General features: G+C 35.0%; 3 protein-coding genes across 6 annotated transcripts; all 3 read left to right on the top strand.

Annotated features, from left to right (window-relative positions):
* The first annotated feature begins 124 nt into the window (after nucleotides 1-124).
* Nucleotides 125-4958, top strand: LOC111803263 (casein kinase II subunit alpha-2). Its single transcript, XM_023687592.2, has 10 exons — nucleotides 125-466; nucleotides 834-963; nucleotides 1221-1415; nucleotides 1859-2016; nucleotides 2759-2849; nucleotides 2953-3018; nucleotides 3133-3215; nucleotides 3601-3664; nucleotides 4192-4260; nucleotides 4694-4958. Exons 1-10 carry the CDS (start codon nucleotides 189-191, stop codon nucleotides 4751-4753), a joined length of 1194 nt encoding a protein of 397 aa, XP_023543360.1. The 5' UTR covers nucleotides 125-188; the 3' UTR covers nucleotides 4754-4958.
* A 1388-nt stretch (nucleotides 4959-6346) lies between these two features.
* On the top strand, nucleotides 6347-8915 carry LOC111804058 (acyl-CoA-binding domain-containing protein 3). Of its 4 annotated transcripts, XM_023688737.2 has the most exons (4): nucleotides 6354-7519; nucleotides 8220-8325; nucleotides 8435-8530; nucleotides 8628-8861. In XM_023688737.2, the coding sequence occupies exons 1-3, from the start codon at nucleotides 6774-6776 to the stop codon at nucleotides 8504-8506; spliced, it is 924 nt and encodes a 307-aa protein (XP_023544505.2). In that variant the 5' UTR covers nucleotides 6354-6773; the 3' UTR covers nucleotides 8507-8530; nucleotides 8628-8861. The 4 variants fall into 4 exon arrangements, 3 of the variants coding, with proteins under 3 accessions (XP_023544506.2, XP_023544504.2, XP_023544505.2); XR_015422639.1 differs by lacking the exon at nucleotides 8435-8530 and having other exon boundaries at nucleotides 6348-7519; nucleotides 8220-8434; XM_023688736.2 differs by lacking the exon at nucleotides 8435-8530 and having other exon boundaries at nucleotides 6348-7519; nucleotides 8628-8915.
* Nucleotides 8916-9521: 606 nt separating this feature from the next.
* On the top strand, nucleotides 9522-15668 carry LOC111804482 (uncharacterized). The gene is made up of 9 exons (XM_023689305.2): nucleotides 9522-9888; nucleotides 10134-10278; nucleotides 10782-10950; nucleotides 11350-11608; nucleotides 13403-13491; nucleotides 13696-13878; nucleotides 13959-14044; nucleotides 14144-14228; nucleotides 14842-15668. The coding sequence occupies exons 1-9, from the start codon at nucleotides 9681-9683 to the stop codon at nucleotides 14974-14976; spliced, it is 1359 nt and encodes a 452-aa protein (XP_023545073.1). The 5' UTR covers nucleotides 9522-9680; the 3' UTR covers nucleotides 14977-15668.

The following is a 15668-nucleotide window of genomic DNA, read 5'->3' as shown; positions in this document are numbered from 1 at the left end:
AACGGGATGGTAGCAGTGACACGCGCAAGAAGAGCTAAAGTTTCTGCGTCAAATTGCAATAATGCGCGCTCTATCACGTCGTCTACATTAGCCATTTCAGCCGTACCGATATTTATTTCCCTTCTCCGAGTCTGGACTGGTGTTTTTGCGAAGCACAAGCCTTTTCTCATGGCCTGGTGCTCCGCCACATGAACCATGCGCCCATCCGCCTTCTCATAGTGTGCGCCGTCTTTTCCCTTCCTTTTCCGGTCGTCCACTCCCCTTCCTTACGCTCCCCTCCCCTTCCACCGCCTTCCGACGGCAGTTTCTTCAACTCTGCTGGTGTTGTTCAGGGGGATAAATCCACACCGATCGGATTGTTTGGCTCTAACTACCCATCCATGTCTAAAGCCCGTGTTTATGCTGATGTCAATGTTCTGCGCCCCAAGGACTATTGGGATTACGAATCTCTTGCCGTTCAATGGGGGTAAGTCTTAAACCCTAAGATTTCGGTGGATTTTTCGTTTGGGCAACTTGATTTTAGGTTGCTTCGTTGTTGCGATGTTATACCGTTTCTGGGCATATAAATCATCACTGCATGATCTGTAACATAATTGCTATGCGCAATTAACTTTCTTTCTTTCTAGCTCTCTACCATATCTACTAGTATAGTTGAGGATGGTTGAGATTGACAGTACTTGGTAAAATTGGATCTGAATTTGGAGAACTTTGCTTTACCAACTTCTTTCCCGATCAAATGGAGGATGAATCTGGAGCGTTCTATCATTTTTGTTTTTTTTCTTGGGGGAGTACTATTTCACACTTTTTACTGGGTTTCCTCTCTCTTTCCCCAGTGATCAAGACGATTATGAGGTTGTCCGGAAAGTTGGAAGAGGAAAATATAGTGAGGTATTTGAGGGAATAAATGTTAATAACAACGAGCGGTGCATAATCAAGATCCTTAAGCCTGTTAAAAAGAAGAAGGTATGTTTCAGTTGTCTCTATCAGTTTGATGGGAAATACTGTGATGGTCATTTACTTATAATGTATCTCTTATGGGATTGGTCATAGTAATTTAATGTGAAAGATTATGCTCTTTTGGCCTCCGTCTGTTAACTAGAAAGTGTGCAACAATGCGTGGAACATTGCTCTATTGTGATGCTAGTAGCTCTTATTTGAGACCTGTATGTTCAATGAGATCATCTCAGCTACAATTTGAAGATTCAGTTGTTCTTCTGCAGATAAAGAGAGAGATAAAAATACTTCAGAACCTCTGTGGGGGTCCAAACATTGTCAAGCTTTTTGATATTGTCAGAGATCAGCATTCGAAAACACCCAGCTTGATTTTTGAGTATGTGAACAGCACAGATTTCAAAGTACTTTATCCAACACTGACTGATTATGACATACGCTACTACATATATGAGCTTTTGAAGGTAAGGATACATCATGGAAAATGGAAATGTATGTTTGCATGACAGCTCCCCTTTGTTCTTCCAACTTCTAGTGGTGTGTTCATTAAAAATGATAACATGTCTATGTTTTAGAAGTTTGAATTATATTTTTTGGTTCAGAATTAGTTGGGCACGGGTACAGGTATTATTCTTTAAAAGAAAATTAATCGATTCTATGAAGGCTATTGATCTTTTACTAGGGTTGTGGTTTAATGATGCTGATTTATAAGAGCTGTTCATCTCTAACTTGTTACAGTTGAGGATGTTTATCCAGACCTTATTTTTTTTACTACCCTCCCTTCGGTTCAGTTATGAAGATCTTGCTATAAGAACAGTGTGGGGGTTCTGAAATATTAGGTCTTCATCTCAATTATCTTTTGTATGGCTCTTCTCTGTAATATGATGCAGCCCTATCTTACATACAGGCATTAGATTATTGCCATTCTCAAGGGATAATGCACAGGGATGTCAAACCTCACAACGTTATGATAGACCATGAGTTGCGGAAACTTCGCTTGATTGACTGGGGCCTTGCTGAATTTTATCATCCTGGCAAGGAATATAATGTTCGTGTGGCATCAAGGTAACATCCAATGAAGTTAGATCTTGAATTTTGTCATTTGCAGTTAAACATGACCAAGTGTTGGAAGAAAGTATTTGAAAAGGTATATATCCCATGAATAATTTGTTTTATTGAACTGACATCATCTTAAGCAGAACAAATAATAATTTTTTCATAAATTTAGTTTGATTCAATTCAAACTAATTTTAGAATAAACCAACTTGAACTTTATAACCTGACCGAATCTGAATGCCTTGTAGTTTGTATGATTAGGTTTTTGAGTCATTAAGTTTTTTTACACCCCAAATATTAGGTTTTCTGAGACTTTAATGGATGACATTAGTTGTTCAGGAGCTCATTCATTCATGTCAATGCCTAAAAACACTATTGACATTTTTCCATCATAGAATTAGTTGAATGCTTGAAAACATCTGTTTTCATCATAGGTTTATTTTAACACTTCCCTTTGGGCATCAGTGACTTTTTTTTGCTATTATCCTCTAGCTCTAATCCTTTTAAGTTGGATGCCTTTTTTGTATAGCTTGTTTGGTTGAGGGCATTTCATTCTGCTGTTTTTTTAAAATGACCTTGTCTTTTCTTTCACTTTTTCTAATGAAAGCATGTTTTCTTTATTAAAAAGAATGAAAAGCTGAGATTTGTTGCCATTTTATTTGTGGTATATGAAGAGTGTCTCTCAGTTTTTCTGCATCGATTTGGTATATGTTATTTTGTTGGTTGATGAAATTTATATCCATTTTCTCAGATACTTTAAGGGTCCTGAATTGTTGGTCGATTTGCAAGATTATGATTATTCTTTGGACATGTGGAGCCTTGGTTGCATGTTTGCTGGAATGGTGAGCAATTTCTATTCTAAAGATTTTGAACTTAGCAAACCATGAACCCATGCAAAGCATAATTTGTGCTTGAGCAAGTGTTTCCATGTTTGTTCTACTGTAGATTTTTCGCAAGGAACCTTTCTTTTATGGCCATGACAATCATGACCAGCTTTTAAAAATTGCAAAGGTAATGTATTCAAAGTTGGTGAAAATGACATTTTTTCTCTCTTGTACTTTGGTCTTTAATTGTAAACATAATCTGAATAAAGAATATAACTATTGGTTCTGGATGCAATTTCAGGTTCTTGGGACAGATGAATTGAATGCATATTTGAACAAGTATCATCTAGAGCTCGATCCTCAACTTGATGCACTTGTTGGGAGGTGTGTGTAAAATTTGATATGATCTTGTGGAGAAGGAATCAGTTCTGTGAATTCTAAAAAACAGACGCTTCTAATTTAGAAGAGAGAAGCTGTTATTCCAAGATATGATAGTTTTCTTGTAGAATATGTTTTATTGCATAAGGTATTAAACTTTTGGGCATTCAAGAGTTGGATGCTTTTAAGTTTTAAACTTACCAGTCAACTTCTTGGTGGAAGCCTGCCTACCAAAGTGATATTAGTATTCATGAATTTTTTAGAGTGGAACATTGTTCAGTTGGGATGATTCATTCCATGTGTATATCTATTTACTTGGTGACCTATGCTTATTTTTAAAAATAGAAGTGGAGATTTATATTACTAAATCTATTTACATATACTTCTGCAGGCACAGCAGGAGGCCGTGGTCTAAATTTATCAATGCAGACAATCAACATCTTGTTTCTCCTGAGGTAATCTATCTCTTGGTTATTTGAAAACAATGGCGTATGTATCCACCAGTTCGTCTTTTTTTTTTTATTTTTATAACAAGAACAAAACTTTTCATTTAATAAATAAAAGAAGACTTACTCAAGGGATGCAAATTCCGAAAGGAGTGAAATTAACTACCAACAGAGTTACAAAGGATAACAAAAATATTCCAATTTAAATTAATATCCTCTAAAGAAAAACCATCAATAGAATTGGAGAGAAAACACCAAACGGGGGGGGGGGGGGGGGGGGGGGGGGGGGGGGGGGGGGTATGAGACGAGCTTACTCAAACTGATCTGGCCAAGAACAATGTCTATCTTAAAGTGGGTTCTTTCCAACCATAGTTCTGAATTCAAAGCCTTTCTCATTATGTAATGTCTCTGACATAGAACTTGTTGTCATTTCTATATAAAAATGAACGAGTATTTCCAGGAGAGGAGGATAAGAAAGGCTTTAGCTGAAATATTCAGCATTTTTCTAACCACGAGTTGTGACTTTTCAAATGCAGGCCATTGATTTTCTTGATAAGCTTCTTCGATATGATCACCAGGACCGGCTTACGGCAAGAGAAGCTATGGTATTTTAACTCGTTTAAATTTTGCCCCATCACATTTGCTAAGAGCTCATTGATCATATTTCCTTGCTTCTACCTAATGCCTGGCTGAAACCTTTGATCTATCGGATTTAGACGAGAGAGCTGTAAGAGTTATTCGTATGAAAGTTACTTAGTGAAAGGTTTAATACTTATTGCTCCTTTCAGAACTTGCTTCTTTTCCTCCCAAGCCATTGTAACTTCCAAAATAATAAGAAGGTTTCATTCCAAACTAGAGTAAAAATGTATTTTGCTGATTGATTTTGGGAGATCTCCATTGATTTCTAGGTTTAGTTCAATATTTTAATTCTTCATACATATTCATAGTTCTTCACTAGACTCGAGGGCAGACATTTTATTAATTACCGTAGCATATTGAGCGATGTTAACAGTTTGCTGGTCTGTATACCTGTTGCAGGCACATCCATATTTCTCCCAAGTCCGGGCTGCTGAAAATAGCAGGATGCGCACACAGTAGAAATACATTATCCCCGGAGTATTTGCATAAACTAAATAGTAATATGGAGTATGGGATGTTTTAAATATCAGTGTTACTAAAGAAATATGAGCTGCCCTGTTGTATTGTAGTTTAACAAACTTAAGCTAAAAAGGACTTCCATATTATTTTGAAGTCGCTTTTCTTGTTCTGGAGAAACTATATATTACGTGCAAATTCTGAAGCATGTCTTCCAAACTCTTACCAAATTCTTCATTACTTGTCTTTTCAAGATCTTTCAGCGTTCTAATTACTTTTTTTTAATAAGAATCGAGCTTGGCTTGCCTGTGACTCATCCCCTTCCTTGGAAATAATCTCTCCCACTAAATTTCCTTTTAATTAATGTTTTACTTGCGGCATTTTATTTGTTTTTAGAACAGAGATAGAGATAGAGATGGAGTGAATGCATTGAATTTGTTGGCTTTTGGTTGGCTGTCGTTTTTTTATTGCTTTGTACGACCAATAAACGTGATATGATAAAAGCTTCAATATAGTTTAATTATAATTTGGAGTGTGCTGCTGCTTCTTCTCAAACCCAAAAAATGAAAACTTGTACGAAACATCAAAATTAATTTGAATTTATTTTAATATTATATATTTTGGATTTTGTTATACAGAAAATATAAATTAAAAAAAAATTAGTATTATTATTTATAAGAATTGAAGCAAATGTTTAAGCTTATGATTCATGTTGATGAAACTCAAGATGAAAGGAATAAGTCAAATTCCTTTGTTTTTTTTTTTTTAATACTTTTTTCTCAAATTAAACCTTTTCTTTCACATTAATTCTTTCCATTTATTTTAGAGTACAACTTTTTTCTTCTTTCTTTTTGCAATATGAAGTAATTCCAAAAATTCGGTTTTGTCAGATTTTAGTACTTACCGACTTAACTTAAAAGTTAAGGTAGATTGCCTATATAATACCCTTATAATTTTTTAAATTGTTCGTTCTTGAAAATATGAGTGATTATTTATCTGTTTGTCAAATGGACATTTCCAGATGTATTGGACATTTTTTATTTTTAAAATTCAAACCAAACAAAAACAATTATCAAGGTATAAGTAAAAAAACATTTTTGGTCTCTAAATTTTTATGTAATTAAAGATTTAGTATTTGTAGTTTACCAATTATAACAACTTAACCCTTTTTGTGTACACTAATATGAAACTTCAATAAAAAAAAAAATTACATGTATAGAAGGATGAATTTATTACGGATTAAATTTGTTTATAAACTATAAAAACTAAGTCATTGTCAATGAGAATTGGTAGTTATCGTCCCACCAACTAAATTGTTATGAATTTGAAACTAGGGGACTAAATTGTATGTATCAAATATCATGAAATAGGTTATAACAAATTTAGAAGTAGATTGAGCTTAAGATAACTTGATATGAATATGAATAGTATTCTTAACTCAAGTAATACAAAATATATATATATATATATAAAATTTGAAAACAGAAAAAGAAAGATAACAAAAGAAAATCGTATATCATGTAGCCTATACAATTTTTTTTTTTTTTTTTTTTTTTTTTTGTTTATTTTGTGACCAAATTTGTAAGGAATTCGAAATATAAGTTCGGTAGGAATCTAATAATATTTGATTGATTTGGATTCATGTCCCTAATAAAACACCAGCGGCGTACATGATCGTGATCTCGTCGTGTTTGGCAATGATTACAGAAGGCAGCATCAGGAAACACGGAGGGGTGTGATCTGGATCGTCGTTCTCAGTTGGTGCAAGGGTTCCATTACAACACCTTGCTTTTGAAACGATTGCCAACATCATGGGCCCGACACCTAATAGCTGCCTCTGATGCTGATGCGGACTCGAATATACTTTGCTCAGTTCTTCCAAAATTCCATTCCTTCTTTTTTTCCCCAACTCTTATCTTCATCTTGATTTCCTTCTCTTTCTCTCTGTCTAATCTCATTTTCCACCGCCGCTGCTAATTCCGCCGTTCTTCTTTCGGGTTCATCCATCACTTTTTGTTGAGTTATGGAGTTTTTTCTTGAACTTGCGCTAACCATTAGTCTTCCTCTTCTTATTTCCTTTGTTGTCAGTAAGTTTCTTTCCAGGGCCTCAACCGACGAAGAAGTGGCTCCGTTTGGCTTTGACTTAGGATTTCGATCTCGAATTCGTAATCTAGAGAGTGATAAACCTAGCGTTGTTGTTGAAGATTTTGTCGGTGCGGATGAGACCGCAGAATGCGAATTGAAACAGGGCAATTTCACCGGGATCCTTGAATCGAGAGATGAAACTGAGAGTAAATGCGAATGTGTGGTGATTGACTCTGTGAGGATTGTTGAAGATAGATTAGAGAGTGACTCCGATAATAGTGGTGGTGATTGCGGCGGTGAGGTTGCAGGAAAGGTGATCGATGAAAGTTCTGTTAGGACCAGGTGTGAAGAAACTGGAATCGGTCCGGATGAGGAAGACGTATGCGAGGACGATGGAGTTGAGGCGTTTGAGAGTGATCGGAGCAAGGAATCTGGTGGAGTAAGCGAGGGAGGATCGGCGGAGGAGATTGCCGTCGAGGATGACGATTGGGAGGGAATTGAAAGAACTGAATTGGAGAAGTTATTTGAAACCGCAGTAGAGTTTATGAAGATTCGTGATATCGAGGATCCCAAATTTGGCGGTGAATTGAAGATGCGGCTGAACGGGCTTCACAAGATAGCCATGGAAGGGCCTTGCAGAGAACCACCGCCAATGGCTTTGAAGATCTCTGCTCGAGCCAAATGGTAAAGTGGACTCCTCTTTTCTCTCTCATTTTTGTTCGATTCAATTTTTCTTCTGCTGCCATGATCCTCCTGCAACTCAATTGTTGTGTTCTGTTTTCTGGGATTTTTTCGGGAAAAAAAGATCTAAATCTCACAAAACTGTTAACCAAAATGTCCGAGGTCAAGAATGTGTATCAAACTTCGGGAAATTCAAGACTAAATGGGAAGTTTATCTTTATTATAATGCACGTTGCAACTCTAGGATTCTCTTTTGTCTAATAGTTATAGCATGGGGAAGTGGCCAATGGGTAGAAAACAAATCTTCCAAAATAATTGCCATGTTTGAAGATTTCTAAGTTACAATTTATGCCCAGGAATTTGGATCAACTATTGACTTCACTGTTGTTGAGTTGATTGTTTTCATGCTTGCAATTCATGAGTAGAAGTTGATTTAGATATTGAGATAAAAATGGAAGGGTCAAGTTTCATGAATCGAGTACTACCTTCATTTAGATATGGATGGATATTAATGAGATTAATAAATCAAGATTTGGTCTAGTCTTAACTGTTTTAAGAATAAACTGAAAACGTTTAATTGATGTAAAATATCATTAGTTTCCACTTTTAGGTATAATTTTGATATAATGGATGGTTTGTATGTGTGAAACTTGACATCTTAGGCTTTTGTTGGCTTTGTTAAATTGGATACAATTTTTTCAAGGAATGCATGGAAGCAGCTGGGGAACATGACCCCTGAGGTAGCTATGGAGAGCTATATAAACCTTGTTTCCAAGAACATTCCTGGTTGGAAGCCCAAAATGCCTCCTGTAAGTATTTGGTTCCATGGTGATGATACCAAACAAGTAGACTAGAAAACAAACGGGACTTACTGGTTTGACAATTCAAATTCGGGTTCTTTTTCGCTTTTGATTGCAGGTAAATAGTGATCAAAATGCTTATCGTTCTCATGAATATGAAAAATTAGGTTCCGAAGCGATACAACTTTAATGAAGGGGGAAAAAGCTCAATCTTGTAACGTCGAATGTTGATGCTTTTCGATTATCGATTTTCTTCTGGAACTGCTACTTCATGAAATCTGAATAACTAAAGCCTTGTTTCAACTGTGCAGGGGATGAAGCTCATCAGTGATGTGGAGGCTCTATGGTGTCAAAATTCAGTTTGTATAATTTCCCCCCAAGCTTTGGTTTTGTTTGGTTCTTTCTTGGCCATTAAGCCATTTCATACGGTTTGCATATTAGGAGAACCTGTAGCGTAATTTATTTTTATCCATGACAATCCTAGCGTTCTTTGTAAATAGCAATTTGAAGTTATTTTTCCCTGTAAATTCAAAATAATTCCTCCACTGCAAGTCTGGATTGACATGTGAAAATAAATTGGACCGATTGATTGGCAAAGTTGTAGTCCAAAAAGACGTTCATCCCTTCATTAGTAACTACTAATTGGATTGAGACCTATTCTAAAGAGTTCAAACCCACTGTTAATAGATATAGTTTTCTTTTTTTTATGGAATTACCTTTAATGTTTTAAAACGTAGGAAGAAGTTTTCGTCATTAGAGATATGTTTCCACATCATTGAATGTTTTCGTTTCCTTCTCCGACTATGGTAGAATCTTCACATACAATTAGGCTAAGTTATAAAAAAAAAAAAAAAAAAAAAAAAACAATTAAAATTTAATCAGTTAGAAATATCTTGCCCTTTTGGAGAAGAAAAGAGGCGAAGGAGATGGAAGGCGATTGCCACATCAGCCTTCCAAGTAACCAAAAAGGAAAAAAATATATATATATATATACACATACATGCATATAACTTATATGTTTGTTCGTTATAATTTAAAATTGCCACATCGTTATAGTTAATTAACTATTTATCTGCCCAAATTGCCACATCATCATAGTCTTTCAACCTCAACATTCCATTAAGCAATTGAATCATTTTCAAAACTTAAAAATGGAGGGTTCATTTTGAAATTTCAGTATTTTTGCAAATAAAAAAAAGAAAAAAAAAAAAAGAAGAATACCCTCCGTCCCACTTCTAAGCATTTGAAGGGAAACGAGCAATGCTAGTTGTTTTTACCGCGCATCTTCCCTTTGCGATCTCACAATTCTCTCTCAAAAATGGCCAGAGATCTAGGGCTTCTTTGAGAGATTAACTGCTAGAAAAATGGCGGTGATCATCGACAATTCAATTTGGGAGCCAAATCCATATTTGTTCATCTTCATCTTCCTCTCTTGTTTTCTTTCGATCCTTCTTCTACCTTATGCTTCCAAGAATAGCTCCACCAGAGCTCCTTCTCCGTTCGATCATGGATTTTCATCCTCATTTTCTAGTTTCCAGCGGAAATTCCTGCTACTCTATTCTCTTGCGTCAGGTAAGTTCCGCGTATTACTCTTGCACACTTTCTTCCTTTTTTCCTAAAGAAAATTTAAAAGTAACTGGTAATTTAGAGAGTCAGTCTCTCTCAGGCGGGATCTTCTCTTTTTAATTTAACCTTTTTCCAGATTATTTCCCCCTCTTTACTGACATTTCTAGTTCATCGAGTTCAGCAAACGTAAGTTCTCCTTTCAATTAAGGGGCGTGGATGTTGCTAATCGGTTACTCCTCTTTATATTACAGTAATGGAAGGCTTATGGTCAGTATATGGTGAGTTTGAGTATACGTATCGCGGAGTTAGCAGAGAACAGATAGTGTTGTCTCTATGTGTTGGATATGCGGCTTCTCTCTTCGTCGGTTCCTTTTTGGGCGTTCTATCCGATTTGATGTAATTTTAGTTCGCTTATTTACTCGATTACCTTCTCATTCCGAAATGCTAGTACGCTGTCTTCGTCTATATGCCATGATGCACAGGAAATGGAAACCTGATGCTAGATTATTTTTCTGGTTGAACATGGAATTATACTGGTAACTGTGATATATCATAGAATTTTTATTTTCGCAATATTCTGATGATAGAAATTCAGATGTTTTTTGGCAAAGGAAATAGTGATTTCACATAATTTCTAAGATCGTCGTTATGAACATTTAAGTAGGACAGTATAGTTTTTGGAACAAATATAAAGAAAAAGATGCTGCAGTCTAGAAAATCAACGTTGTTTTCCAGTAACAGTCACTTGCTAGGTTGTCAGCTCGATTTTCATGGTTTTACTAGAGAGTAGAATTTCTCCTTCAATGCTCCCATTCAGATTTCATTACTAAGATTTTATTATAAATACAATGAAGTAAATGATGTTGTTCTTCTAAGAAATGATTTTATTATTGTTGTAGAGGTCAAAAGAAAGTATGTATGACGTTTTGCATAATACACCTTGTTACTGCCGTATGGAAGAGGATTTCTGTGCATCCAAGTCTCTTTATCACCAGTATTGGTTTATCTCTTGCTACTTCAATATTTTCATTCAGCTTCGAAACATGGATGGTACATCATCATGAGAAGGTTTGTTAACGTAGCTTTGCACTTGGATTTATTTAGGTAGTCATCATAGTAGGCCACATCAATTTACATTCATGTCATACTTGTTTAAAGGAGTTGAGGACCCTTAAATATGAAATCAATGGACTCTGATTGTAATATTTTTTACTTCAAGTTTAAGGTTCTTGAAATCAAACCAACCAGCTTATTTATTTATTTATATTTAAGTTGATGTAACCTAGTAAGTTTAATTAGATATTTATTCATCTGTTTTATCGATCTCAACTTATGCTCCAACTTGTTTTGATTATACTTGGTTGAATGGTTGGCCATGATGATTTCTATTCGAGCTCCTGCAGTCTCTTGTTTGAAATAAAGCACTAATGTAAAGTCATTCCCTCATATATTTTTCTCCCCTTGCAGCAAGGTCAAAGGCAAGATATGTTAAGTGACACATTCTGGCTAATGACCGTATTTGAGTCTGTCTCTTTGATTGGAAACCAGATGCTTGTGAATAGTCTGGTTGGTGATAATATTAAGAGAAATATGTTTTCTCCTTCCACCGCTGCTGTGTTCTTGGCATTGATATGTTTAACTTTGGTCACCAAAGGGTGGACAGAAGCATCACAAAGAATAGAACTGGAGGACTATAGAACTTCTTTCAGTGCATATATTTTTAGTGGTAAGCACCATATGTTCCTTATATTTACTTACATCTTGGTTTAGGTTTTGTTTGACTGGGTAGAAATTTCAGCCAAGTATATTTATGCCTTCTATTGTTAATTTAATTAACAGTTTTGCTCTGTTGACACATTAACGTCTCTGATGTATTTGAATATATACTAATTTTGCCGAACCCCAACCTACCAGAAACTATCAAATACTTTCATATCGTTTTCAGGGATTTTTTGGACAAATCCTTGTACAAAGTTGGGTCTTTTCTAGTTATTTGCAATGTCTACTGAAAATATATTGGTCTTCGAATATCATTTTTAACTTTTTCAGAATGGAATGCAGCCATTATTTTTGTTTTTCTTGGTTTCTTCTGCACTCTACTAATGAGAAACCTATGGAACAGTGTATTCAAGAGTAAAAATGCTCACCAAGTGCTTAATGTCTTCACCAAGGTAGATTCTAGTGTAAAATACACTTTTGGTCCTTGTGTTTGAGGATAGGATTCTTTTTTATCCCTATGTTTATAAAAAATTTATAGTTTAGTCCGTGACCTATAGGAAATGGTTCTAAAAGGTCCTTGGACTGTTAGTTGACTGACGAAAATATGATTTGGCACGTATGAACGTGCTGACTAGATTTTAATTTTGCTTATGTGGCTTCTCTCTCTCTCTCTCTCTTTTTCCCTACCCTTCTTCCTATACCATTTTGGTGACTTCATGAAGAAAATTCACAAAGAAATTTATCTAAAAATTCAAATCCAAAGACCTTTCAACTCCAAAAAGAAAATATTATACCAAACCCCCCATTTTATATCATTCAATTCTAGTTCTTAGCAAACTATAAAAAGAACCAATCAAATTCAACCTTTTCTGTACAATACATGAAGATTTTTTTTGTAAATCACTAGGCAGAGTTTTTTTTTTCTTCTCTTCATCTTCTCCTTTTTGTTCCATTTTTAAGAGGAATAATCTGGAAGGACTTGGTCGTTGGGTTTTTTAGATCTCTGTGGTGTTCAGATCTATATAAATTTCTGTTTCATTATTCTTGCGTTTTCTGGTTTTCTTTTCCGATTTGTTGGTTGATGCTTCAAGTTTTGGTTTTATTTTTTCAATTGAGGTTTTAGAGAGATGATAAAAATTTGATTGAATTCGTTGCCTTTTTTTACTTGCTTTGGCATTTGTTTGTTGGTTTTTTCTCCATTGACATCAATTAATCGTATTATGACGTTTTTTAAGGTGGGAGCTTAAAATTTCAATTGAATTCTTAGATTTAGCTATTTTAATGCCTATAATGTGCCATAATCTCTGAGCACAAAAATCAGAGTACTTTGTTTCATGGCAGAGGACATTCTGGTTACGGAGAAAGAGAGAGGAGAGAAGATGTATTTCTTTGTTACTTTTTGTGAGGAGATGAATTTTTTTAGTAGTTTTCTTTGTGAACTTGGCAAAATAGTGGGCTCGCTGAAAATGAGAAAAGAAGGGAGGGAATAACCAAAGCATTTTTTTCGTTTAACTAACGGGCTAAGAACCTATTAGAAACAATTTTTAAAGGTCAGGGACTAAACTATCAATGAGATTTATGTACCAACTAGAAACTTGTTCTCAAGTTTAGGGATCAAATGTGTACTTTACCTTAATTTTTTCTTTTTGCACATCAGCTGATTAGATGGTTTCACTGTTCAATAAACTTTAGTTGTTATGAACTAGGATTTTTATCAAGATTATACTTCCCATAAAATAATTTGTGAAATACGATAAATTAGTAGATGTTCTCAAAATTCATAAACTTTCATAATTTGCAGATAAAAGGATATGGTTATTGGCATGGGCCCAAGCTTCTATTCACTTCTCTGTTGCATTCTTTTGGATTCTTTGGGCTCCAACATTAGTGGTACATATCTAAAGTACATTGAAGTATCAAAGTTAATTTGTTAGAGGATTTATAATATTTGAAATTATATGCCACTGAACAAGTTAAAACCACTGTACTAGTAATCTTTTAAGAGTATCAATTTGAAAATAGTGATGCTGTTGGATTCAGTTAACAGGCATTGTAAATCAGAATTTTTTAGTTATTTTATTATTTCTGATCTAGGCTGATGGGCGGGAAGTGCATCTTGGGTTGATATACCCATGTTTGCTGGGGTCAAGAATCCTTGGAAGCTCATTGTTTCCATGGCTCATGGGTGGAACATCACCCCTTCGGACTGAAGATTGTTTACTATATTGCTTTGTAGTATCAGGGCTCGTGATATCAATTGTTGCTTTTGATTATCAGGTATGTTTCATATGACTAATTTCTTAGCTTTTTGAGAAATTTGGACGAGTAAGGAGCTTGATATTCTACTATTTATGCAGGATCTTGGAGTTCTAGTGATGCTATTTTCCATGTTTCATGCCTGTGTTGGTTTAATTGTACCTTTACTTGCAAGATTAAGGACCATGTAAGTGTTGACTTGCTATTGTGATAGCATCTGCAGAAACGTAATTATGTTTGCAACTGATTGCACAATGTCCTTTTTATCCTCCTATTTTTCTTATAGGTATGTGCCAAATAAGTTGCGTGGAGGGATGATTAGCTTATCTCTGGCTCCGGCAAATGCGGCAATTTTGTTTTTTCTGTTGCAGGTATGTAAATTCTACCTTCAATTGAACTCTTCTGAATGGTGGAGCACGCATTGGATGAAAAGAATGCATCTAGTATAATTCAAGAATACCTTAACTTATCTCTCTAGCAATTTGAATTGTAGAAGCAAAGAATTAGGCATGTTTTGCAAGTAGTTACGGGCCATAGGTTAAAAATTCGTACATGCAAATGGTAACAAAACCTGCTAAGAATTTTCCTGTCTATATCTAATTTGTTTACCATGAAGGGGCCTTGTGAAAAATTGGGAGCCCCAAGGAGAACGTTGGTAAGGGTTTCATTTTTCATTCTTACTCCAACCCAATGTTAGTGAAGAAATTCAAAGCACATTTAAAACTTTAAGATGAGGAAGGGTCTATTTTATCGATCTGAAAATTACCTGTCCTTTCATCCAAGACTGATGCTATCATTATGAACACTTCATATATGATGTGTTAAGCCTGACGATAAGAACAATTTACTACGGGAATTCAGATGACATGTTATTAAGTTTAATATTTTTGGACGCACAAGACTCGAGTAATAAAGCCCTCCATTTCCTATATCTTTCTTTAGATGAGAAATTACATAGATGATCATTGTGTCTTATTTCCGTAGGGTGGCTATTACCGGCGTATCGAAAATTCAGTGATACTAGCATTTGCTGCCCTTGGTCTGTTCACTTCGGCTGGCAGCATGTATGCATTGAAGCGTTGGGGAAAGCATCCTTATCAGACATGGCAAAAACAGTAAAATTGTGTTTTCAACATTTCATGATTTGGTATGAAATTGGTAAGCATTCTTTCAGAAGTGCAACTGCTAATCTTCTGCTCGAGATTGCAAGATCAAGTTATGGGATCTCAGTTTTTGTTGATTAAGATTCAAATTCAACAATTCCAATCATCCTATTTCCCTTTTGTGTAATGCTAATTTCTGTTGATGAGACGTTAGATCATCATGAAGACAAGGACTAGAGGACTCTTCACTCAGATTCTAATGGTGTAGATGGAGACAAGTAGCTGCCAAATGGGTGAACCTTTTAACCTTCCAGTCAATATAGGATTCATTTTCTTTGAATGATAGAATATTATATTTTCTTCTATTATGTAACTTTGCTTAGCTCGTGAATAACAAAGTTTTATATTAATCAAATTTTAGTACATATATAATTTAGTTCAACTTTTGTTCAAATATGTTCAAGATGTTTTTAACTGATAAAACTATAAACCCCAGCAGCTGGCATACTAATCAATATTTATTTATCAATCAACATCAATATGTAATTTATATACCAACCAATAACTATTAAATCTATTCAATAAAGTATTCATATTTCCAGACTGTTATAGGTTGGGGATTTACTTGGCTTAATATTTAGACATTTCTCTTATCCTAAATTAAAACTTCAAGCACTTGGCTACATTAAAAAAAAAAAAAAAAAAAAA

This window comes from Cucurbita pepo, chromosome 10, assembly GCF_057944985.1.
Source record: "Cucurbita pepo subsp. pepo isolate OVF chromosome 10, ASM5794498v1, whole genome shotgun sequence".
Classification (NCBI taxonomy): Eukaryota; Viridiplantae; Streptophyta; class Magnoliopsida; order Cucurbitales; family Cucurbitaceae; genus Cucurbita; species Cucurbita pepo.
This window is presented reverse-complemented; position numbering and strand designations above follow the sequence as displayed.

What these genes read in the sequence shown, in the direction of transcription:
- LOC111803263 (XM_023687592.2), top strand. Translation starts at nt 189, where the DNA reads ATGAACCATGCGCCCATCCGCCTTCTCATAGTGTGCGCCGTCTTTTCC. An exon ending in ACATATATGAGCTTTTGAAG is followed by an intron (nt 1,416 to 1,858) that starts GTAAGGATACAT and finishes TCTTACATACAG; the next exon opens with GCATTAGATTATTGCCATTC. An exon ending in AATGTTCGTGTGGCATCAAG is followed by an intron (nt 2,017 to 2,758) that starts GTAACATCCAAT and finishes CCATTTTCTCAG; the next exon opens with ATACTTTAAGGGTCCTGAAT.
- LOC111804058 (XM_023688736.2), top strand. Translation starts at nt 6,774, where the DNA reads ATGGAGTTTTTTCTTGAACTTGCGCTAACCATTAGTCTTCCTCTTCTT. An exon ending in ATCTCTGCTCGAGCCAAATG is followed by an intron (nt 7,520 to 8,219) that starts GTAAAGTGGACT and finishes AATTTTTTCAAG; the next exon opens with GAATGCATGGAAGCAGCTGG. An exon ending in GGAAGCCCAAAATGCCTCCT is followed by an intron (nt 8,326 to 8,627) that starts GTAAGTATTTGG and finishes TCAACTGTGCAG; the next exon opens with GGGATGAAGCTCATCAGTGA.
- LOC111804482 (XM_023689305.2), top strand. Translation starts at nt 9,681, where the DNA reads ATGGCGGTGATCATCGACAATTCAATTTGGGAGCCAAATCCATATTTG. An exon ending in ACTCTATTCTCTTGCGTCAG is followed by an intron (nt 9,889 to 10,133) that starts GTAAGTTCCGCG and finishes TTTATATTACAG; the next exon opens with TAATGGAAGGCTTATGGTCA. An exon ending in TTGTTGCTTTTGATTATCAG is followed by an intron (nt 13,879 to 13,958) that starts GTATGTTTCATA and finishes CTATTTATGCAG; the next exon opens with GATCTTGGAGTTCTAGTGAT.